Source organism: Eutrema salsugineum, unplaced genomic scaffold (assembly GCF_000478725.1).
Source record: "Eutrema salsugineum unplaced genomic scaffold, Eutsalg1_0 scaffold_12, whole genome shotgun sequence".
NCBI classification, from domain to species: domain Eukaryota; kingdom Viridiplantae; phylum Streptophyta; class Magnoliopsida; order Brassicales; family Brassicaceae; genus Eutrema; species Eutrema salsugineum.
This window is the reverse complement of record NW_006256895.1, coordinates 10,518,432-10,542,823: the sequence shown is the minus strand read 5'-3', so window position 1 is coordinate 10,542,823 and position 24,392 is coordinate 10,518,432. Positions and strand designations below refer to the sequence as shown.

At 38.7% G+C, this 24,392-nt stretch overlaps 1 protein-coding gene and 1 pseudogene across 1 annotated transcript; both read left to right on the top strand.

Annotated features, from left to right (window-relative positions):
- Positions 1–3,970: 3,970 nt before the first annotated feature.
- LOC18025716 (CLIP-associated protein) lies at positions 3,971–11,752 on the top strand. Its single transcript, XM_006408870.2, has 21 exons — positions 3,971–4,558; positions 4,634–4,789; positions 4,917–4,979; positions 5,209–5,277; positions 5,448–5,613; positions 5,705–5,866; positions 6,003–6,100; positions 6,432–6,506; positions 6,585–6,653; positions 6,745–6,830; positions 6,907–7,024; positions 7,265–7,363; positions 7,439–7,793; positions 7,903–9,695; positions 9,788–9,886; positions 10,300–10,404; positions 10,531–10,605; positions 10,708–10,776; positions 10,876–10,944; positions 11,031–11,132; positions 11,252–11,752. The coding sequence occupies exons 1-21, from the start codon at positions 4,226–4,228 to the stop codon at positions 11,408–11,410; spliced, it is 4,320 nt and encodes a 1,439-aa protein (XP_006408933.1). The 5' UTR covers positions 3,971–4,225; the 3' UTR covers positions 11,411–11,752.
- Positions 11,753–14,421: 2,669 nt separating this feature from the next.
- LOC18025715 lies at positions 14,422–22,309 on the top strand (annotated as a pseudogene).
- The last annotated feature ends 2,083 nt before the right edge of the window (positions 22,310–24,392 follow it).

Genomic DNA, 24,392 nt, shown 5'->3' with positions numbered 1-24,392 from the left:
AGCTGTCTTGGCCATAGTATTTGTTTGCTTCCCTTATCTTAGAATTAATAGTGAGTTTAGTTGGTAAACATGAAAAAGTGGGTGGCTACTAGAATAATATTTTTATAGAATTGCGAGGTGACCGAGAGTCATAAATATAATTATTTACCTCCTTATTTGTTTTGTTTGAACACAAATTATTTGACTGTATTTTTATGTGTACGACTAATAAATATGGAAGTTCATTAATGTCATGTTTGAACGCATTAGTTTTGGCATGAGTTAACATAATCAGAAAACTGTGAAAGTTCATTCAAAATTTCAAATATCTAAAGCTTTCTGAATTTTGTTACAAGTTTTCCAAAAATGTAACAAGCTTTCAAATCCATATCTTCTTTTTAGAAAATTTGTATAAGGGTTGAAGAAGCTGTTGAATATCATTACATGGTTCAGAGCAAATCCATAACTTTCTGTTTTTAATACACTTGTTTCTTTTGTGGGTTGCCTTCCTTTCAGTGTCCTCATGTTCCTTTTGCGGTTTCCTGTTATAACAAAAACCGTGGAGGACGAGCCAGTACCGGTTTTGAACACAATTTTTCAGACAATTGTATGGGATACTTTTGAAGAAGCAACTTAAAACATGATAGTTTTTTTCTCCTTTTTTGTCATGTTTCGCTAAATTTTGCACTTTTTTTGTCATTTGTTTTTTTTTTTCTTATTTCATTTTTTCAGTAGTAACTAGAATGAAAATAAAAAAATAAACTATCATCCGATTCATTGAAAATAAAATAAAATCAATCTTCCTTTAACTTTCATCATTGGCTTCACATGTTCCTAATGACGATGAGCCGTAGCTAATTGCTATTTACCGGGAATTTTGTTGTTTATCCTTTGTTCTGGTAAGGTTCAACGTTCTTGTTGAACCATTAATTTTAGAGGTAGATACTCTTGTATGGTTTGGTTTAGCAGTGATATATTGATTTGGTATGGCATTCTATTAGGTAGGTTAACGTGATGATTATCCAGAGTTAAAATTTGTCTACACCAGCCATTTTTGTTATATATCCTTCGTTCTGGTTTGACATGTTAGACTAATTTTCAAGATAATTTTCTTCAAAAAGGTTGTATATATAGTTACAAATTGTCAGAAGTATCTAATTCTAAGACGAATATTGTAAGTTTTATAAGTTTTGTTTGGTTCCATTTGATAAATTTTGGTTGTAGACACTTTAATCTATATTTCGATCTAACTCCAACAACTTCAAATAGCACTGTGTTTTAGACATTTATTGATTTCCAAGACTATCGGATATATTGCTTTGAAAACACTGCCACAAACAATGACAATTACAACTTTGACATTTTTGAATTTATATGTTTTGTGAGGAGCTGAAAGATTTCAAAGTAGAAAATCATATATGAGCCTCATTAGGCGGACAAGGGTAGACGCAAACACATTCTCCAGCTCCACCAGAGCTGCGGTCACAGAAACCATTGGCGTTTTCTCCAAACGTAGCCCTGCACTTGAGAGTACAGTTCTTACCGATTTCACACGGTCCCATACTTGCCGTGCATCCCATACGTACTCTGCTCAACTATGCCCAACAATGCCATTTTCATAACAAAATTATTACTATTTAGGAGAAATTAATGCATTGAACTAGCTACAACATATGACATGTATACCAAAGAATAAAGCTGAACTTAAAATCCAAGTAGATAATATGTGAAAGCTTTTGAAAATTGGTAAGAGTAAACCTAAGGAAAAAAGGAACTACAAATTGGGGGATATGACAGTTACAGAACCGAAGTTTACGTTATTTTTTTTTTTGTGTGTGAAAAGATTTGCATATAATTTGATTAGTAAACAAGTGGATAAATCAAAATGTATACGGTACCTAAGCCAAACATAACAAGGAATTTGATGGAGAGAACAGATGTATACACCGCTTTAGCCATATTTGTTTGTTTCCTTCTCTTAAATTATTTTTATTACTGATTTTTAGTTGATAGAACTGAAAAACTAAGTGATTATGATATTTATGGAATTACAAGATGAGCCAGTTTCAGAAATATAATAATTTACCATTATATGATATTGACCACAAATTAGTTGACCATGATATTATGTGTACTACGTACTTATAAATATGGAAGCTCACGCATGTCATGTTGAATGCAATAGTTTTGGTATGTTATTTTAGTGTATTTATAATTTTGGGATAATTCTTTTTTTTTCGGTATTATTGAAAATGTTCCTTTCTTTCTTAAACCCTTCATCAAAGTAGAAAACTATAAACACCCATAATCTAGTTATAAATATGTACTGATATAAAACCTATAAATGCATTTGGTAACATAAGTATCTTTATAGTAATAGAATAAAAGCACAAATTGCAAAATTTTGGAAATTTTCATAAACATTATGAAATATTCACATATTTTGGGGTAATTTTATATAATTTTTTCACATGTTCAACGTCCTCGGTGAAATTTTCATTTACCTTTTATATCTAACCCCAAAAATCTGAAATATTTTAAACCCTAACATCCGGAAACACTGATCAGTCGCTTCATCGAGATGAAATGTTTATGATTGTATCAACCATTGCCAATTTGCCATCGTCAACATCCATCCATCATGGCGGACTAATTCAGTTTATTGGTAATATGTTTGGTATGTTCTGTTAGGTCAGTTCAATGTTAGTACCTTAGACAAAATGGATTGATCCATGCCGGTTTAATTATTGTTAGATCCTCTGGTTCAGTTCGGTTTGATAGTGAATTCAATGGTTTAGTATGTGATTTTTTTCTGATGGGTTCGGTTAAAGATTAAAGAAGTCATGTTACTGACCTTTTTTTTTGATAAATCTTATCGGCTGATCCGGTCGGCCCCGGTAAGAACGTACTGAAGTGCTATAATGTGGACTTCTTTACCACTGGATCACAACGATGCGGGCTGTTACTGACTTGCGATCAAAGTCACTTATTTTGCCCTTATTTATAATATGTTAGTGCAAGACTTGTATTTCTTTATGTTTATACATTGACTTAGTATTTTATTTGCCTAACCTAATTGTAATTAATATATATTTTTTTTTATCAGCAATCCAAGTAAATGATTATTTTGAAAGTGATAAACAAATACTAGATTACATAGGAACTCCAAAGGATAAGATAATAAAAAAGGGTGGGAAAGTCTTTAGCATTAAGACTTGTCAATTACGTTTTGCCTGCTTGGCCCGCACCAGCTGTTTAAGATCACCCGGCGTATCAACAATTGGTTAATCATGTGATTAACTTATTATCAAAATTCAAAAAGCCTTTGATATCTAAAATCACCATTTCATGTTTACAACTTATTAATCCACTTATGAACCGACATCTTCGGTTGGGTGGTCAATATAAATCCATATATTTCACAATAGTGAATCAAATCGATAATTATTATACCATATATTATTTTATTATTATAGAGTTTTAAATTTCCTTTTGACTATAAATTGATTATACATCATTTGGATTTATTCCGGTCTGGTTAGGTTGGTGATAGACATAATAACTAATTTCTAATCTAATGTTATTTAATGAAATAAATATAAACTAATGAGCAATTTAATTTGTTTTTCTTAGAACTTTACCAACCACTGAGTAGAAGCATTTTATCTGATTTTTTTCCGGGTTTGTTTTTTTTTTAGATTCAACATTTAGTCAAAACATACATTTGATTTTTAGTTTATATTTGGTGTCAATGTAATTTTTCAAAATATAATTAAAACCACTATCGTGACGTATCGTCAAATTTAAATTAAGTTTAGTTGGGACTTGGCACTTGGTTGGGAGTTGGGACCATAACAAAGTAGTAGTAGTAGTGGCATGTTACCGTAATTACTAAAAGGAAAAAGGGTAAATGTTTTCCCAGTTGGCTAGCCAACCACATGCTTTCGTTTATCTTCCTTCAAAAATGGAGAGAGAGAGAGAGAGAGTCTTTTACTAGTCGCCTTTACTCTTTCTTCTACAGTTCTAATTACACAAATTAAGCGGCACTCTTCTCCGCTAAATCCCTTTGTTTTCTCTCTCTAAACGCATCACATTACACAGACAAAAACACACACACACACTCTCTCTCTCCCTCCCTCGGTTCACTGAGTCCTCCTTGGATCGATTCGGTTGTATAAATCTGATTAGAGATTAGGCAGATCTGAACGGAGGAGAGCCAGATCGGAATCGAAACGGTGGTTTGGTGATGGAGGAGGCGCTGGAAATGGCGCGAGCCAAGGACACGAAGGAGCGCATGGCGGCGGTGGAGCGGCTGCACCAGCTTCTGGAAGCTTCTAGAAAGAGCCTGAGCCCGGCGGAAGTGACATCACTGGTTGATTGTTGTTTGGATCTCCTCAAGGACAGCAATTTCAGAGTCTCTCAGGGTGCGCTTCAGGCGCTTGCTTCCGCCGCCGTGCTCGCCGGTGAACATCTGAAGCTCCATTTGAACGCGCTTGTGCCTGCCGTCGTGGAGCGGCTCGGAGACAGCAAACAACCGGTTAGGGATGCGGCGAGACGTTTGTTGACAACTCTCATGGAGGTTTGTTTCTTGACCACACTAAATATGTTTGTTGAATCGGCGGCATCTTCTGTTTACGGTTTGGTTGGGTTCTAGGTTTCATCTCCGACGATTATAGTTGAAAGAGCCGGTTCGTATGCTTGGATGCATAAGAGTTGGAGAGTGCGGGAAGAGTTTGCGCGTACTGTCACATCGGCAATTGGTCTTTTTGCATCCACGGAACTTCCTCTCCAGCGTGTTATACTTGCTCCGGTATCTCTCCCTTCGACGCCATTTGGCTACTATGAGTGAACAATGCTTTTTTTTTTTTATTATTACTTTTGACTGGTTTCCAAGGCATTTTTCATTGAACAATCTGCTTCTTCTTCTTAATTATCAGATACTTCAGATGTTAAATGACCCGAATCAAGCAGTTAGGGAAGCTGCAATTCTGTGTATTGAGGCAAGTTTAACTCGTTTTCAACTACTCAAGTGACTTCTTGTTTACAGCTCAGCTGTTATAACACTTTCTATTAGCTTCGAGTAGTGAGGGCTGGCTCTCAAACCTGGTTATGCACCTTAATTCCAGTTTTATGACTGAAGCAGTTCTAATTTGAGTTGGGAATTTCACTTTACACCGCGGAGCTCTATTTTGTGTTTGCTTTTAATATCACAGTTCTCTTTTCTTTCAGGAGATGTACATGCAGGGTGGGTCTCAATTTCGGGAAGAGCTTCAGCGCCACCATCTTCCATCATATATGGTATATCTCAGATTAATATTAATCCATGTGCTGTGCATAGTAGAGCCATAATGCATATCACTTAATTTAAAACTGCATCATAACTTAAAGGGTACTTTGATGAAGAATAGTAGTAGAATCGCAGTCTCGGGGCGCTCTTTGCTAGAACTCGTTTTCTGGTTTTGAATCAGGTCAAAGATATTAATGCTAGACTGGAACGTATTGAGCCACAACCGCGTTCTACAGACGGTCGTAGTGGTCATCATGTTGCTAATGAGACTAAGGCATCAAGTGTCAATCCAAAGAAAAGCAGTCCCAGAGCAAAGACTTCCACGAGAGAGAACTCTTTGTTTGGAGGTTATGATCCATCTCCCAAGGATTAAAGTCTAAAAATAGGTTCTGTAATATTTCCTTCTCAGCTGATTGCTTTTGTATCTGTGCATTTCAGGAGATGCCGACATCACCGAAAAACCCATCGAGCCAATCAAAGTGTACTCAGAGAAGGAGCTGATACGAGAATTTGAGAAAGTTGCTTCAACACTTGTCCCAGAGAAAGACTGGGCAATGCGTATTTCAGCTATGCGGAGGGTTGAAGGACTTGTTGCAGGAGGTACCTAATCAATTTTTGTTAAACAAATTGTCATTTGCTTTGATTGCTAATTTTCTGCCCATGATATTTTCTGCTAGTCAGTGGAGGAATTTTCTTGTATCCCAATCCCATCTCATGAAATCTTTCTCTGTTGAAGGTGCGACTGATTACTCCTGTTTTCGAGGTCTTCTGAAGCAACTTGTTGGTCCCTTAAGTACTCAGTTATCTGATCGGAGGTCTACCATTGTTAAACAGGTTAGCTAAATTGTCGATTGTATACTTTTATTACAAGGATTTGGAGTGGATTATGATTCTTCTGTGCCCAGCAATGGAGATATAATGATGAGTTGGCATGTCGTGAGGAATGCCATTTTCACTGAGTACTTAGTTTATGGGAATTCATCTTTTTCCTGTGCCAACGCCCTCCATCTTAGTAAAATTTATAATAATTTTAGCAGAGAAACACATTTTAATGGGTACAGTTCCAGTAGGGGGTGAACGGTATATTAGATGAATGCAACCTTATCTTATGTAGTTTGTATTCTGCCATTTCCTATCCCTCATATGCTGTTTCTCGTGTACATAGGCTTGCCATCTCTTGTGTCTCTTATCAAAAGAGCTACTGGGAGATTTTGAAGCATGCGCTGAGATCTTTATACCAGTAAGCTTCAACCCCTCATTTATGGTTATGACATTGAATGCATATACATTCTGGTTTAAATTATTACATGGTAATCAGGTGCTTTTCAAGCTGGTTGTCATCACTGTGCTTGTAATTGCAGAATCTGCTGATAACTGCATAAAAACGGTAAAATATTAACTTTTCTGAATTTGGCTTTTAGAAGATTGCCCGCTCGCCTAAGTTTTGCGCTTACACAGATGCTTTCTTGCTATTCCAGATGCTGCGTAACTGCAAAGCTGCCCGCGTACTTCCTCGCATTGCTGAATCAGCAAAACATGACCGTAATGCAATTTTGCGAGCAAGGTATACGGGATCCCTCGTATCAACCATGAGATTTTTTATTTTATTTTGTGGAGGTTGATCCCAGTTTTTTATACAGGTGTTGTGAATATGCACTGTTAACACTCGAACATTGGCCTGATGCTCCAGAAATTCAGCGGTCAGTTGATTTGTACGAAGATCTGATTAGATGCTGTGTTGCAGATGCTATGAGTGAGGTAGGTTTGTTTTTATACCATTTTCCATAATTACTAGATGTTATGTTGCAGATGCTAAGAGTAAAGTAGGTTTTTGGCTCCTTGTTTCATCTCTGTGGGAAGGCACTGATTAGGGTTCAATGCAACTTCTAGTGCGTTCTATGTTTGCATTAGTAGTATCAAATGATTTGTATTTGTTATGTTGCCCATCTATTTATTCTCGCATGTATCACGGGAAACTGTTAATATATTGAGTAACAGGTACGGGCAACTGCTAGAGTGTGCTATAGAATGTTTGCAAAAACCTGGCCGGATCGTTCTCGTCGTTTGTTTTCCTCCTTTGACCCTGTCATTCAAAGGGTAAGTCTTCTCAACTCTCCAAATTCTGCTTATCTGAATTGATGAGGCTTAATAACACATTCCATCTGTTCTCAGTTAATAAATGAAGACGAAGGTGGAATTCATAGGAGGCACGCCTCACCATCTGTCCGTGAGAGACACTCCCAGCCTTCATTTTCTCAGATGTCTGGTCCATCTAATTTACCTGGCTATGGAACATCAGCCATAGTCGCTATGGATAGAAGTTCAAATTTGTCCTCGGGAGGATCTCTTTCTTCTGGGCTACTCCTATCCCAATCAAAGGATCTCAATAAAGGTTCTGAACGTAGTCTGGAAAGTGTGTTACAATCAAGCAAGCAAAAGGTCAGTGCAATTGAAAGTATGCTCCGAGGACTGCATGTATCCGATAGACAGAATCCTGCAGCCCTTCGTTCGAGTAGTTTGGATCTAGGTATTGAGCTTCTTTCCTTGTGGGAGTATATTTTGTTTTCGTAACGTTCCCTGACATGAGCTAAAACATCTTTGCGCAGCTAAATTGTCTTTTGTCTCCCCTAGTGCAGGAGTTGACCCTCCATCGTCTCGTGATCCTCCTTTCCATGCTTCTGTTCCAGCATCCAATAGTCTCGCAATTAGCACGACTGCTGAATCAATGCCTAGTATCAACAGAGGCAGTAATCGCAGTGGTGGCCTTGGTTTGTCAGATATCATTACCCAAATTCAAGCTTCAAAAGACTCAGGAAGACAATCATACCGTGGCAATCTGTTGTCCGAGTCTCATCCTAGCTTTTCATCATTGACAGCTAAACGGGGTTCAGAGAGAAGTGAGAGAAGTTCTCTTGAGGACAACAACGATGCCAGGGAGGCGAGGCGGTTTATGGCTGGTCAATTTGACAGACAGCAGATGGATACCGTTTATAAAGATTTGACATTCAGGGATTCAAACGCTAGCCATGTTCCCAATTTTCAGAGGCCACTTTTGAGGAAAAATGTTGGAGGAAGAATGTCGGCAGGCAGGAGGAGGAGTTTTGATGATAGTCAACTGCAAGTTGGTGACATGTCAAATTATGTTGATGGTCCAGCTTCTCTGAACGAGGCCCTTAACGATGGACTGAATTCAAGTTCTGATTGGTGTGCCAGAGTTTCAGCTTTTAATTTTCTACAAACTTTGCTGCAACAAGGCCCAAAAGGTGCTCAAGAAGTAATCCAAAATTTTGAGAAAGTAATGAAACTATTCCTCCGGCACTTGGATGATCCTCACCACAAGGTTGCACAAGCAGCACTGTCGACACTCGCAGATCTTATACCATCTTGCCGAAAGCCGTTTGAGAGCTACATGGAAAGAGTCTTACCCCATGTGTTTTCAAGGCTAATCGATCCTAAAGAGGTAGTTAGACAACCTTGCTCGTCAACCTTGGAAATTGTCAGCAAAACCTACAGTGTAGATTCCCTTTTACCTGCATTGCTGCGTTCACTGGATGAGCAGAGATCACCAAAGGCTAAATTAGCTGTGATCGAATTTGCCATCAATTCCTTCAACAGGTATGCTGGTAATCCTGAAATTTCGGGTAATAGTGGCATCCTAAAGTTGTGGCTGGCAAAGTTGACACCGTTAACCCGCGACAAAAATACCAAGTTAAAAGAAGCTTCCATTACTTGTATCATATCTGTTTATAATCATTATGATTCTGCGGGACTTCTAAATTACATTCTTAGTTTGTCGGTTGAGGAGCAAAACTCCTTGAGAAGAGCCCTCAAACAGTATACTCCTCGCATCGAGGTGGACCTATTAAATTATATGCAGAGTAAGAAGGAGAAACAGAGAATAAAATCCTATGACCCATCTGATGCCATCGGGACATCATCTGAAGAAGGATATACCGGTGCTTCCAAGAAGAATATATTCCTTGGCAGGTATTCTGGGGGTTCTGTTGACAGTGATAGTGGTAGGAAGTGGAGTTCTTCCCAGGAGCCGACAACGATCACTGGTGGTGTTGGTCAAAGTGTTGCCAGTGGAACTGAGGAAAAGCTGTATCACAACTTCAGAGGTGGTATAAGTTCTGCTTGCGATGTGTTGAACCAAACGGATCCCCAATACACATTTACTTCAGCTGGTCAGAATTTGATATCAAGAACTAGCCCTAATGGAAGCTCAGACAACGTTGAGATCTTAGATAGATTATCTCCACCACATTTGGAGAAAAATGGTCTGAATATGACAAACACTGATTCCTTGGAAGAAAGACATGAAAATGAGGTCTCCCGCGAATTAGATTTGAGTCACTACATGCTCTCATCTATTAAGGTTAACCCAACACCGGAATCTGGACCTAGCATTCCTCAGATTCTACATAGGGTAAGTAACTACTGTCAAATTTGCTAAAGTCGTTTTTTTTTTTTTTTTCTCTCTGCTATTTATAAACATGTCTGATGATTTCCCTTTCACAGATCAATGGGAGTGATGGAAGCCCTTCTTCGAGCAAGATATCTGGACTTCAGCAATTAATTGAAGCCTCTGTAGCTAACGAGGAATCAGTTTGGACCAAGGTATACCTAATGAACCCTAGTTCCTCTAGTCGGAGTAATTGGTCCTGGACATTTATAACTTATAAGATTTTAATTCTACTGAAGAAAATGTAGTTACCGGATATGTCGTAATGTACTCCATGAACTTTACAAGGCTAAACAAGATTAACTGAGACAAGTAAAATGTGTGTTGGTGGTTGCATGTTTTATATGGGTTTTAACTTAGGACTAGAAACTTAACAAGCCAAACCATGGAATTTTTTGGCATGTGGTAGCTGCTGTATTCACTGTTTTTGGTATCTGTCGGTGATCTTCATTCGTTTTTGTTCTTCTGGGTCAGAAGTCGTCTACTGTTCATACTGACTTTACCATATACATTTGCTTATCAATCCCAACGGATATTCTCCAAAAATTGTTTTTTATTTTGTTCTCAGTACTTCAATCAAATATTGACGGTTGTTCTTGAAGTGTTCGATGACGAAGATTTTTCAGTCAGAGAAGTTGCTCTTTCGTTGATTTCTGAAATGCTAAAGAGCCAGGTTTGTTACTTGCTCAGCCTCATTAATCAATCGTCTCCAACACGTTAGTGGTATCATATTTCCAGCTCTGTGAAATTAACGAATACCTTTTCTGACATGTGTATATATCTAACTTGATAATTTCAGAAAGATGCCATGGAAGATTCGATTGAGATAGTGATTGAGAAGCTGCTTCATGTCTCGAAGGACTCTGTTCCAAAAGTAACAGATTGCATGCTCAAGCCTTATTCTTGTGCATCTACCCCATTCTTCTATTTTTTTATTTATGAATCCTGATCTCGTATATGATAAATATCCTCTCAGGTTACCAGTGAAGCTGAGCAATGCTTGACAACGGTTTTGTACCAATACGATCCTTTCAGATGCTTAAGTGTATGTAGTTAGAGTTCCCCTCTTCTCATGGCCTCATTTGGTTTTATGCTTTCATTTGATTGCTAGTTGATTCACTTTAAGTGATGCCTTTTGTTTCAGGTTATTGTCCCATTGTTGGTAACAGAGGATGAGAAAACTCTCGTCGCTTGCATCAATTGTTTAACTAAGGTAACATTTCTTTGTGTTACAGCTGCGCATAGATACATACTGTGATCATATCTCACTGAAACAGACACATTGTCTCTTGTGTACAGCTTGTGGGTAGGCTCTCGCAAGAGGAATTAATGGATCAATTGTCTTCTTTTTTGCCTGCCGTTTTTGAAGCATTTGGGAACCAAAGCGCAGATGTTCGCAAGGTAAAACAAATGGAGAGACTTCATGTGTTTTTCGGAGCCCTGAGATTTTATGAAATCGGATAGAGGTTTACTCTGAGCTCATTTTTTTTTTTTTTTTTTGGGATTTGTGTTTGTTGCAGACAGTGGTGTTCTGTCTGGTAGACATATATATAATGCTTGGGAAAGCATTCTTGCCGTATTTGGAAGGTCTAAACAGCACACAGGTTCGCCTAGTGACCATCTACGCTAACAGGATCTCGCAGGCTAGAACCGGTGCCCCTATCGACGCAAACACATGACGAGCCACTCGTGCTCATGGTTCATTGGTTTTCTCTTGTGTCTTGGGGTTGATGATATTCATTATTGTTCATTTTGTATATGTATTATTTTTTTTTTGTTTCGGTGTAATCTTGCAAGTTGGGGTTTTTCTTTTATTCATTTTATTAGTGTGTGATCTATTTTGCTTTGTTTTTTTTTTTTTTTGTAAGGGAAATGTGTTATTTCTCTCCACTCGTAGTAGGACCAGCAAAAGTTTGTATCTTCTACAAAAGTTTAAAACTTAGCTTCTGATGATTAATTCCTTTTATTAGTCAAATGATCAAACCGATGTATAATAATTAAAATGATATACGGAATGGAATTGGAACGGGATATATATCTAACTACTTTAAAGATGTATGGGATACAATTTTGCTAATTGCGTAAAAATAACTATTTCAGATTGGTTCAGGAGTGCTGGCTGAAAATTCATTCAGGAAAATGATACTTGCAAAAGCTCGGATTATTTTATCAGCCTGAGTTTATATGGTGTGTATGCAACAATGCGTTACGAGAGATTAAAAAAATGCAATGTATGGGATAAATATGTTCAAACCAATTTTCGGACAAATGAATATGAGATTTTTTCAAAAGAAACTTCAACTTTCAAATAAGAACCATGAAAATTATTAGTTCCATTATTATGTCCCTTTTTGTACATGGCTAGCTTAAAATCGATTAATGGGATAAGAAAACGTGACAAAAAGGATGAGGCCCATGCTCATTTAAAATTCAATTCTCTCCTGATGTTGGTACGAATTGGAATTTCACCGTCTCCGTTAAGCGTATCTGTTTTTTTTTTTTTTCCATCAGAATTATATTAGAAATCAAAGGTTCAAGCTCATTACAAAGATTAGCCCTAATAATAAAAGGAGGCTGCACAAGACCTTAGAGGCTTCCAAAATTTTTTACTAGCCTACTCTAACAGGTCACAAGAACCAAAAAACTAAGGGGAATACCAAAAACTAAACAGAGGGAAGGCGTCTCTCACCCGCAAAGATCTCGTGAAATGTATCTGTTTTTTTTGTTTTTTTTTTAACTTCTTATATTATATATCAAACTGTAAACGGGTAATACAAATACTTTGTCAGTCACAAAGGTGGACAAGGAAAAATATTACAAGTTACATTTCCTACAAGAGTTTTTTTAGCTAATGTATATCTGCAGCTTGATTTCTTTCACGGTTTGTGTGGTCCAATGAACACAGAGGTAACTTCTTAATCCATTCTCTGATATCTATCAACGCATTGCCAATATGTGTACTCTGTCCCCCATAGTTGATTAACCGAGTTAGATCTTTACTGTCACCTTCAAACCACACATTTAGTCAACCTTGAATCCAAATAATTTGAACAACATAAAGCAAACCAAGTGCTTCAGCTTGAAACGGGCTTTGTACCTGCGGTAGCTTACTATTCCCTGAGACAATATGGCAACCAGTATAATCACAAACACCTGTTTGAGTCTCACTTGATGTGAAGCTTATATCAAAATTACATTTCAGCCATCCTTCCTGCGGTGGTTGTCATTTAGTATCCCCGTCCATTGCCACTTCTCTATTCGCCATTGAATAGAAATATTCTTGATTACTTACACCCACCCATCCTTCGATGCCACGAGCTGCATCTTCTAAAGCTGGGAGGTTTCCTTTTTGGAATATAAACTTCTTTGATTTCCAGAATGACCACAATATCCAAAAAGGTAGTAGCCGAGTATCCAACGGGATAGTGGTAATTTCTGTTCTATCAAAAATCTTTTGAATGTTCGTTTCCAAATCTGATGATGGATTATCAAACATCAAAACATTTGAACATCTCCAAATATCCTTCGCTTGATTACATTGGAAGAAAACATGGTTGATACAGGGGTCAGTTGACCCCAGTAAAATTTATAAAAATATGCATTTTTGTTGGTATTTCATGGATGATCTTTGTATATGTCTATACAATTTGAAATTAATGAATGAATCAGAAAAGGAAAAAAAATCGATTTATGGGCAAAGAAAACGTGGAAAAAAAAAAAGATTGGACCGAGGCCAATGTAAAATCATACATAATCCCTGGTGCAGTTGGTACGAATTGGAATTTTAGCAGTCTCGGTGAAGCGTTTCCCGGTTATATGGTAATGGAACTAGATAGGGATAATGCAAGTAACCAGTGTTGCGTTCTTCCTCTGATTTATCACTGTCAGTGGCAGAACATCGTTTCCAAAACAAAACCGGAAAAGCAATTCGATCGGTTTGTGTAACTGGAAAACTTTTGGGACTCGGAAATTAAATGGTGCCCATCCCGCTGCATTGAAGTCGGACATTTCCGCCGGGCGTATCTGTTTTTCCCTCTGTCGCTAAGACAGACACACAGAGATTTGTCTGAACAACCAGATCGATTTTTTTGTTGTCGTTGTTGTGTCTTAATGATGATGGAACTGACTTTGAGAGTAGCTTTGGTTTACTTCGCCGTCTTCGTTATTCTTAGCTGTCGCCGTCGCGCAAGGAAACGCTTGTGTCAAGGGACAACGTGTTCTCGCTTGGATTTTTCAGTCTTGGCCCCAAAGGTAAAGATTCTTGTGGCAGAGCTTCTCGCGAACGGGAATTTTGTGGTGAGGTACGCCGACGAAAACCACTTGTTATGGCAGAGTTTCGACTCTCCCACAGATACATTGTTACCAGGGATGATACTCGGATCCGCCGACAACAGATTTCTAACATCCTGGAAAAGCGTAGATGACCCGTCACCTGGAAACTTCGCTATGAAGTTCCAAAATTTTGGGATAGACATCATGAATGTTGGTGAACTATTCATCTCGAGCGGTCCTTGGATGGATGAGAAAACAACGCGACACTACTACGATTGTCCTACAGCGGAGGACTAATGGAGGAAACGTGGAATCAGAGCACTTCAGAGATGGACACGCCGTGTGGTTGAGTCCCAACTCGACACTAGACTGCGTCTTTCTCAGTTGTGGAAGCGACAAGTTTGATAAACTTGTTAACATGAGCCTTCCACGGACTTCAGATCCTGTAGAGTACAGATTTGTCAGCGATGTACAAGAATGCCGGAAAAAATGCATCGACGACTGTCACTGCGAAGCATTCTCAGTGAGTACCAGTACACGATCCAACGGTCCTACCTGTTTTCTTTGGACTGACCATGTCTTCTATAACCTGAGGCGCTACTCCTATGGAGGCATTGATCTTCACATAAAAGTCCATGGTTAGTTCATTCTATCTCTTTAAAATTTATCTCAAATCAATCGTTTTTTGGACAAAGCTTGAGATATCAGAGGGCTTCTGTTTTTCGAGATTTTTTTTTTTTTTTTTATCTGAGATCTTCAGTTTCTCTTCCAAGTTGGTCGCTCATCTCTCTTTTTTTTTATTTATTTTTTGTACTAGTGATTTCTGCTGACAGATAGACGTTTCAACAAGTTGTTTTTCTTTCGACACTTGGGTCAACTTCGATAAGGCATATCATGCAATTCCTTTCTCTTTAGATTAATGCTTTCCAGACTTTACCCTTCATGATCTTTGAGAGCCAATAAGTTAGTATATTTTGTTTACATGAACGAGAGATGTCACACGTCAATGTCTCGTATTGATCACCATGTTCTCAGAGTTGTGGTTCTTGCATCCAACAAGATATATGATCTTCCTCTTTGAATGCAAATCAAAGTAATATATATATATATATATATATCACCTTCTATCTTGCTTTTTGCCGTAGGGAAGAAGAAACACTATAGCATTGGATTAATCATAGGTTTGAGTCTTGGCATCCCAGGATTGTTTTTTCTATTATTAGCAATATGCTGCTGCTATTGGAAAAAGAAGGAAAGTGGAGCAAGCGCAAGCCAAATACCATCTGAGATAGAGATGTCTCCAGCTTCAACACAGGTCATAGGGAACGCAACACTTGCTCCCATAGACTTCCATGTTGTTGTGCAGGCCACTGAAAACTTTAGTAATAAAATCGGAAGTGGCGGTTTCAGACAAGTTTACAAGGTAAGATTTCCTTGAAAAAAAAAAAAAAAAAAATCATCTCTCTTTTCTCTATTACTACTGATCATTTAAGTCGGGTTATTATATATATTGAGACATCGTATGAGTTATTATGACAATGTGCAGGGACGGTTACCTAGCGGAGAAGAAATCGCGGCTAAGAAACTATCACAGATCTCAACTCAAGGGATTTCTGAGTTCAAGAACGAGGTCTATTTGATTGCGAGCCTTCAGCACATCTGAAGATTGTGTCCTTAACCGGAATAAGGAAGATTGAGATCGGTTTAGATCAGGTTTACTCCGCACGTGTTTGCGCGCACATGTGAGGAGCTGATGTAATTGGCTAAGTATAAAGCCATATAATCATCTAGGTTCATCTCTCAAATCAAGTAGAAGTGGCTCATCCGAGAATTAGGGTTAGAGTGAGAGAGGAGAGAAATTCTGTTGTATTTGATACGATCTGTTTCTAGTGGATTCCGGAATCTTTCCGGCGAGACGTAGGGTGCAGGTTATTGCCCCGAACTCGTAAAATTGTGTGTGTCTTTAGTCTTTAGATCTCTTATCTTCATTCTCTTGTTCGTTGATTTGCGATCGATTAGAGGGAAAATCCTCACAAATTGGTATCAGAGCCGAGGTTGTTCGGTACAGAGGCGATCGCGAAGAGTGGGATCGAAGTGTGTACAGTTAGATCTAAAGATCTTGAAGACGAAGATTAGATGAAGGAGACATCAGTGATGAGATCCGAGATCACTCCGTTCGACGGCGAAGGGGATTTCTCACTATGGAAAAGACGCATGTACGCACATCTCAGCGTACAAGGTCTGAAGGATGTTCTCGAGCCAAAACCAGAAGATCCGGAGCCAAGCAAGGAAGAAGACGAAGATACTCAAGATCCGATTAAAGCAGATGCAGCCAAGAAGAAACCGGAGGATGCAAAAAGACTAGAGCGATGCGAAAAGGCGCTCAACATCATATGCCTAAACGTCGGAGATCGAGTACTTCGGAAGATTGAGAATTGTGTTACGGCTGCTGAAGCCTGGACAATACTCGAAAGACAGTACATGCCTAAGTCTTTACCGAATAGAGTGGATTCTCAGCTCAAGTTATACGGATTCAAGATGCAAGATCAGAGAACAATCGACGAAAATATAGATGACTTCCTGAAGATCATTGGGGAGTTAAGTCATCTCAGCATTGAAGTACCCGATGAGGTACAAGCTATACTCCTCTTGAACTCGCTACCGCCTAGGTTTGATATGTTGAAAGAAACGCTTAAGTACGATAGAGATACAATCAAGATTGAGGATATTGCTAGTTCTGCGAGGTCTAAGGAAAAGGATTTTAAAACAAATCCATCTACTTCGAAGTCTTCAGAAGGTTATTATGTCCGGGGAAGATCGGAGTCTAGGGGTTCTCAGAACAAGAAACATAACAGGTCTAGGTCTAGATCGAAAGAAGGCAAGAAGATATGCTGGATCTGTGGGAAAGAAGGGCATTACAAGAAGCAGTGTTACAAGTGGTTGGAAAGGAACAAGAATAAGGTGCAATCCGAGAGTGGTGAATCGTCTTTGGCAAAGGAGGAAGTCAGAGACATTGCAGGGTTAATCGCATCTGAAGTGAATCTGTCACTTAACGAGTCTGACAAGGAGGAGTGGGTGATGGATACTGGCTGCTCCTTCCATATGACACCTAGAAGAGATATCTTCATTGAATTCAAGGAGGTAAATTCAGGCAGGGTCAGAATGGCGAACAGTTCACATTGTGAAGTTAAAGGAATTGGTTCGGTGAGATTCTCGAACCCAGATGGAACGACGTTCGTCCTATCAGAAGTGAGATATATGCCTGACATTTCGAGGAATCTCATTTCCATGGGCACACTAGAGGAGAAAGGCTGTGAGTTCAAAGGAGCTAAAGGGATGATCAAGGTCATTAAAGGATGCTCAGTAATAATGAAGGGTGCAAGGAAGGGTAAAGATACTCTATACATTCTACAAGGTTCCGCAAAAGTCTCAGAATCCTGTGCTGCCGAGGTAACTGATCAAACTGAACTCTGGCATAGTAGACTAGGGCACTTAGGACAGAAAAGTCTAGATGTTCTGGTGAAGAAAGGCTGCTTTGGAAAGGATAGAGTATCTGTCTTGAAATTTTGTGAAGATTGCGTGATAGGAAAAACGCATAGGACTGTTTTTGGGACTGGTCAACACGTAACTAAGGGAAAGTTAGATTACGTTCACTCAGATCTCTGGGGATCACCCAATGTTCCCCTTAGTCTAGGCAGGTGTCAGTATTTTATATCCTTTATAGATGATTGGTCCCGCAAGGCTTGGATATATTTCCTGAAGACCAAAGATGAGGCATTCCATAGATTTGTGGAGTGGAAAATTATGGTTGAAAAGCAGTCAGAGAAGAAACTAAAGAAGTTCAGAACGGATAACGGGCTTGAGTTCTGCAATCAACGGTTTGACCAGTATTGTAAGGATGAGGGTATAGTCAGACACAGAACCTGCACATACACACCCCAACAAAATGGGGTTGCAGAGAGGTTGAATCGCACCATTATGAACAAAGTCCGCAGTATGCTGAGTGAGAGTGGATTGGGACAGAGGTTCTGGGCTGAAGCTGCTTCTACATCAGTTTATCTTGTTAACAGGACTCCTTCGAGTGCTCTAGATTTCGATGTTCCAGAAGAGTTGTGGACATCAGCAATGCCCAGTCTACTCAACCTTAAGAGGTTTGGATGCGTAGTGTATGTTCATTCAAGCGAGGGAAAGCTTAATCCAAGGGCTAGGAAAGGCATCTTTACGGGTTATCCAGAGGGTGTTAAGGGGTTCAGAATATGGCTACCTGAGGAAGACAAGTGCATCATCAGCAGGAACGTAGTTTTCAAAGAAGACTCTATGTTCAAGGACATCAAGGACGATTTAACTAAAGGTACCCCTAAAACCCTTACTTTTATTACTGATGAAAGTTCTAGTTTTGATTTTTCAGGTGAGAATTCAGTTCAAGGTGGAGCTGATTCCCCAGGAGAGTCAAGAAGTGAAAACTCAAACGAAGATGACCAGTCGTCTACACCAGACTTGAGTAACTATCAGTTGGCTAGGGATCGACCTCGGAGAGAGACAAGGTTACCTGCTAAGCTCAAAGATTTCGAAGTCTACGGTCAGGGAGAATCGGATCTTGAAGAAGTGGCAGGGTATGCTTATTTGGTCACAGAAGATGGTGGCAAGACCGAGCCTACGTGTTTTCAAGAGGCGTTAATAGACGAAGACAGTGAGAAATGGCTGGAAGCTACAGGTGAAGAGATGATTTCACTTAAAAGGAATCAGACCTGGATTCTAGTTGACAGAGTGAAATCACATAAGCCGATTGGATGTAAGTGGGTCTTCAAACGGAAAGCAGGGATTCAGGGAGTTGAAGCACCAAGGTTTAAAGCGAGACTGGTGGCTAAGGGATATTCCCAAAAGGAGGGAATAGATTATCAGGAGATCTTCTCCCCCGTTGTAAAGCACGTCTCCATTAGATTTCTTCTCTCGATGGTTGTTCATTTCGACATGGAGCTTCAACAGCTCGACGTGAAGACAGCATTTCTACACGGGTTTCTAGATGAAGAAATCTATATGGAGCAGCCTGAGGGATATGTTGATAAAAGATATCCGGATAGAGTTTGTCTTCTCAAGAGGTCATTGTACGGGTTAAAGCAGTCTCCGCGACAATGGAACAAAAGGTTCAATGATTTTATGAAGGCGAATGGTTACAGAAGGAGCGAACTTGACATGTGTGTGTACTACAAGGAAGAGTATCAAGGTAACTTCATATATCTTTTACTCTATGTAGATGACATCTTGATAGCCTCCAAGGATATAAGGCTAGTTAGTGAACTGAAGGAGTTGTTAGGTTCGGAATTTGATATGAAGGACTTAGGAGATGCTAAGAAAATTCTAGGTATGGAAATTTCTAGAGATAGAGTCAAGGGAACTCTAACAGTGTCACAGGAAGGGTATTTGTTGAAGGTGTTAGGAAGGTTTAACATGGATCAGTGTAAATCTGTTGCTACACCTCTTGGAGTTTATTTTCGCATGAGGACCGCTACTGATAAAGAAGTTCAAGAGCAGAGTGTTTACATGAAAAACGTTCCTTATCAGAGTGCAGTGGGGAGTCTTATGTACTCGATGATCGGTACCAGGCCAGATTTAGCTCATCCAGTAGGATTAGTCTGCAGATACATGAGCAAACCGCTGAAAGATCATTGGCAGGCAGTCAAGTGGATATTGAGATATGTGAAAGGATCACTCAAGAAGAAGCTGTATTTTAAGCGAGAAGGTGATTTCGTGGTGAAAGGCTATTGCGATTCAGATTATGCAGCGGATCTTGACAAGAGACGATCGACAACTGGTTTAGTATTCACAGTTGGTGGAAATGTAGTTAGCTGGAAGTCTTTCTTGCAGAAAATCGTAGCCCTGTCTACCACTGAAGCCGAATACTTAGCTCTAGGTGAAGCCTCAAGAGAAGCAGTTTGGTTAAAGGGTCTTATGAACGAGCTGGGCTTCGATCAAGGAGCAGTTGACATCAGTTGTGATTCTCAGAGTGCAATAGCGTTAGCAAAGAACGCAGTGCACCATGAAAGAACCAAACACGTAGCAGTGAAGTATCATTTCATTAGAGATCTCATTGATGATGGGACAATTTCAGTGTCCAAGATTGCGACAGAGTATAATCCGGCAGATATTTTTACTAAGGTGCTACCAGTTAGCAAGTTTCAGAGTGCTTTGAAGCTGCTAAGAGTTACTGAAGACTGAGCTGGTCAAGCTCAGGGATAAGAAGCTGAGTGGGTTTACTCAGAGGAAGTTAAAGCTGAATGGGTTTATTCAGAAGGAAAAGACGATGGGTGGGTTTACTCATGTACGGGAGAGGGAATCCAGAAACTAGAAACAGTGTTAAGGACAAGGTGGAGATTTGAAGATTGTGTCCTTAACCGGAATAAGGAAGATTGAGATCGGTTTAGATCAGGTTTACTCCGCACGTGTTTGCGCGCACATGTGAGGAGCTGATGTAATTGGCTAAGTATAAAGCCATATAATCATCTAGGTTCATCTCTCAAATCAAGTAGAAGTGGCTCATCCGAGAATTAGGGTTAGAGTGAGAGAGGAGAGAAATTCTGTTGTACTTGATACGATCTGTTTCTAGTGGATTCCGAAATCTTTCCGGCAAGACGTAGGGTGCAGGTTATTGCCCCGAACTCGTAAAATTGTGTGTGTCTTTAGTCTTTAGATCTTTTATCTTCATTCTCTTGTTCGTTGATTTGCGATCGATTGGAGGGAAAATCCTCACAACATCAATCTCGTCCGTCTTCTTGGCTGGAGCGTCGAGGGTAATGAAATGGTTTTGATTTATGAATACTTGGAAAACGGAAGCCTGGAGAGGCATCTCTTTGGTAACGCTTTCTTCTATCTCTAGTATTATATACTCTCTTTTTTTTCTTTCTTTCTTTCTTTTCATTACGGTGTAAATCCAATTCTTCCTGATTGATTTGATTTATATTATAGGTGGAGGCCAGAGCTCCAGTGTGCTAAATTAGACTCAGATATATGAAATCATCAAGGGGATTGCTCGAAGTCTTACTTACATACACGAGGACTCGCAGATCAGGACTATCCACAGAGATCTGAAGCCAGCAAATGTCTTGCTTGACAGAGATATGATCCCAAAAATATCCGACTTTGGACTGGCCAGAATCTTCCCTAGGACCGAGACCCAAGCCAACACGCAGCGGCCCTCTGGCACACAGTAAGCAATCATCACTCACTCAATAATTTTTGTTTTTCCTTTTTTTTTATTAGTAATCACATAATTTTCTTTTTTTTAAAAAAAAAGTTAAATTTTGCAATTACATTACGCAGCGGTTACATGTCTCCTGAATACTCGGTGAGTGGCATATACTCTACCAAGTCGGATGTTTTTAGTTTTGGGGTAATGGTCCTTGAAATTGTAACCGGGAAACAGAACCGCACGTTCTCTTATTTGCGTTCACACACCAATCTTCTGAGCTTAGTAAGCCCACCCCTTTTTTTTATTTGGTAAAGATAATTTATTTATCTGAGATCTACTTCTGAGTTTTTAATTTTGTATGTATGGAAAAAGGTTTGGAGAAGTTGCAGGGATGGGAACTGGAGCGAAGTCATCGATGAGATCATTCTAGATTCATCACCACCATTGGATCAAGTCCGAAGATGCATAGAAATTGGTCTCCTGTGCGTGCAACAAATGACACATGACAGGCCAAGCATGTCTAACGTTGTATCCTTGCTCGATTTCGAGACATTGCAGATTCCGATTCCAAACCACCTGGGTTCTTTACCGATGGCGAAGCACCTGCTTCTTCCTCCTCTCCAATCCTGTATCATGGTGAGTCTTCTAATGCCTCTGTGTCTGTCAATCTACGCACGCAAATTGAGCTCACGCCACACTAAAAACAAAAAACAAATCCTTTCTTCTATTACTCTCGCTACTACAATGTATTTCGGAATCAGACTTCTATCTTTCTGTGCTTTGTTCTCCCCTTTAGATTTGGTGACTTATTGGACTTCTATTACTGGGCCGGATATTTGATAACTAAAATATATCAATAGCATTATCGAACATATATTTTTAATCTTACGTTTTTTTTACAATTGTCGAATCTCTATTTCTTTTTCTCTTTTTATGCCTCCAAAATATTATAATCAACAAATGTGAAAATTATTGCTTTGGGTTGAGATCCTCTCGTGGAGGACATAGCACGATGAGACAGCCAGAGATATGCTTTTTCAATCATTTATCTGCAAACACATTCATTCATTTCTCTCTTTTATTTATATATTTTCCCTCATTTTTCTTTATATTATTCTCGCATAAAATTTCTGATTCTTTTCCTCTAATGATTCATATGACGTGCTTTTCGTGAGTTATATTTGAAATTTCATCAACACTTGTCGTTTTCGGGGCGACGGGGCCTATCACTATAAATCAAATTGACCCCAAAAATACAAAACATATAAGTAAAATAATAAATAGAGAATGTGTGAGCAAAGGATACCCCAAGTCCCAACCATCGCTGAAATAGTTTGCAATCTCTTTTCCTAAAAAAGGAAAAAAAAAATATATAATAAAGTCAGATCCATAATGCATTTAATAATAATAAAAATATTTGGGTCCACCTTATCTTTACGATTATGAGATTATCATATATGTATTAAATATTATAGTATTATTGTTTTCTAATTATTAATATAAAAATAGCCATGTCGCCATCAAACATCATTTTCGTCATCATTTTTTTTTTTTTTTGTCAACCGTTCTCGTCATCATTTCTACTTGTAATTTTTGTTGTCAATCATTTATCTCCGTTATTAATTCAATAGTTACTGTTTTTTTCCTTTTTTTGGGCAATATTGTCTGGTACGACTGCTGCAACAATAGTTTTGAAAAATCCAAGTTAAATCTGTTTGACATCGTATAAATGTAAACTGGAGATAATAAACATATCGCAAAACTATTGTAAATATAGAATATTTTCTAATAGATGGAGTTTAAAACATAGAGAATATGTGATTTTTTGTACATTATGAAATATTTCGGAAATTCTAACGTATGATGCATGTCATCATTATTGTAGACCTGTGCAAATGGTGTGATGTGAATTCGATTATTCATTTTAAAATAGGTAAATCTCTATGTTGCCAACAACAAATTGTTTATTTGTAAAATGAAAATTTTGATGTAATAATTTTTTTCCTGAATGACTTGTTTTTTTTTGAACCTCTGATGTTGGTTTCTTAAACAAATTGTTGAGACTTGAGGATGAGAATCACTTGAATTGGATTTGAACCGGACTGGTTTGTCAATTAGGAGGAGTCGGTTAGAACTCTTTCTTTAGTTCACGGTTAGTAGATTTAAACCGGCTTGACTTTCTGTAATTGACTTTATTATATAAGTAAAGCGTGTGTGTATAGACTCTCTTTTAGATCTAGAGGTTTACCGTTGTAAAGAGATAAGAGAGAGAGAGAGAGGTGCGATTCTGTATCGAAGAAGACGATAGTGAATTGCTGGAGTTTTGCCAGGCCGAGACATAAGGATATTACTCAAATCGAGGTCCCGAACTCGTAAAATTCTCTTGTGTTCTTACTTTCTTGCTAATCGGTAAAAACGAACAAATCAAGTTCAGAGAGAGAAATCAAGTGAGTGATCGTTGAGCAAATGGTTTAGGTTCGAATCGATCTGCCATCTTATTCCGTGTTGTTGAGCTGGATTTCTCAAAAAGTGGTATCAGAGCCAAAGTTTTTGGGTAAATTCGAATCAATGGCGGATGTGAAAACAATGGCGGATATAAAAACAAGCATCGCGATCTTTGACGGTCAAGGCGATTTCTTGATGTGGAAGAAAAGGATGTTCGCTCATCTGTCGATTCTTGGATTGAAATCTTTTTTATCGGATAGTGCATTCTGCAAAGTCGAAGAAAAGAAAGGAGAAGAAGAATCTGCCTTTGAAGAAAGGAAAGCGAAAGAAGAAGCAGATTGGATCGAGAAAGAAGAAAAGGCTATGAATATTCTGATCTTAAATCTTGGGGAGGTTCTTCGGAAGCTCGATGAATGCAAATCTGCAGCTGAGATCTGGTCTACTCTTGAAAGGTTATACAATACCAAGTCTCTTCCAAATCGTATCCATCTTCAACACAAGTTTTATACATTCCGAATGATAGAGACTAAGACTATAGATCAGAACGTTGATGAATTCCTGAAACTAGTCTCGGATCTAGGAAGTGTAAAAGTTTCAGTTTCTGAGGAAGTTCAAGCTATCCTGCTCTTGAGTTCTCTACCTCAAGCCTATAATAGTCTAAAAGAAACACTGAAATATGGTAGAGAAACTCTGTCAATGGAAACTGTGATTAGTGCTGCAAAGTCAAAAGAAATGGAGTTGCGAGAAGTTAAAGCCTC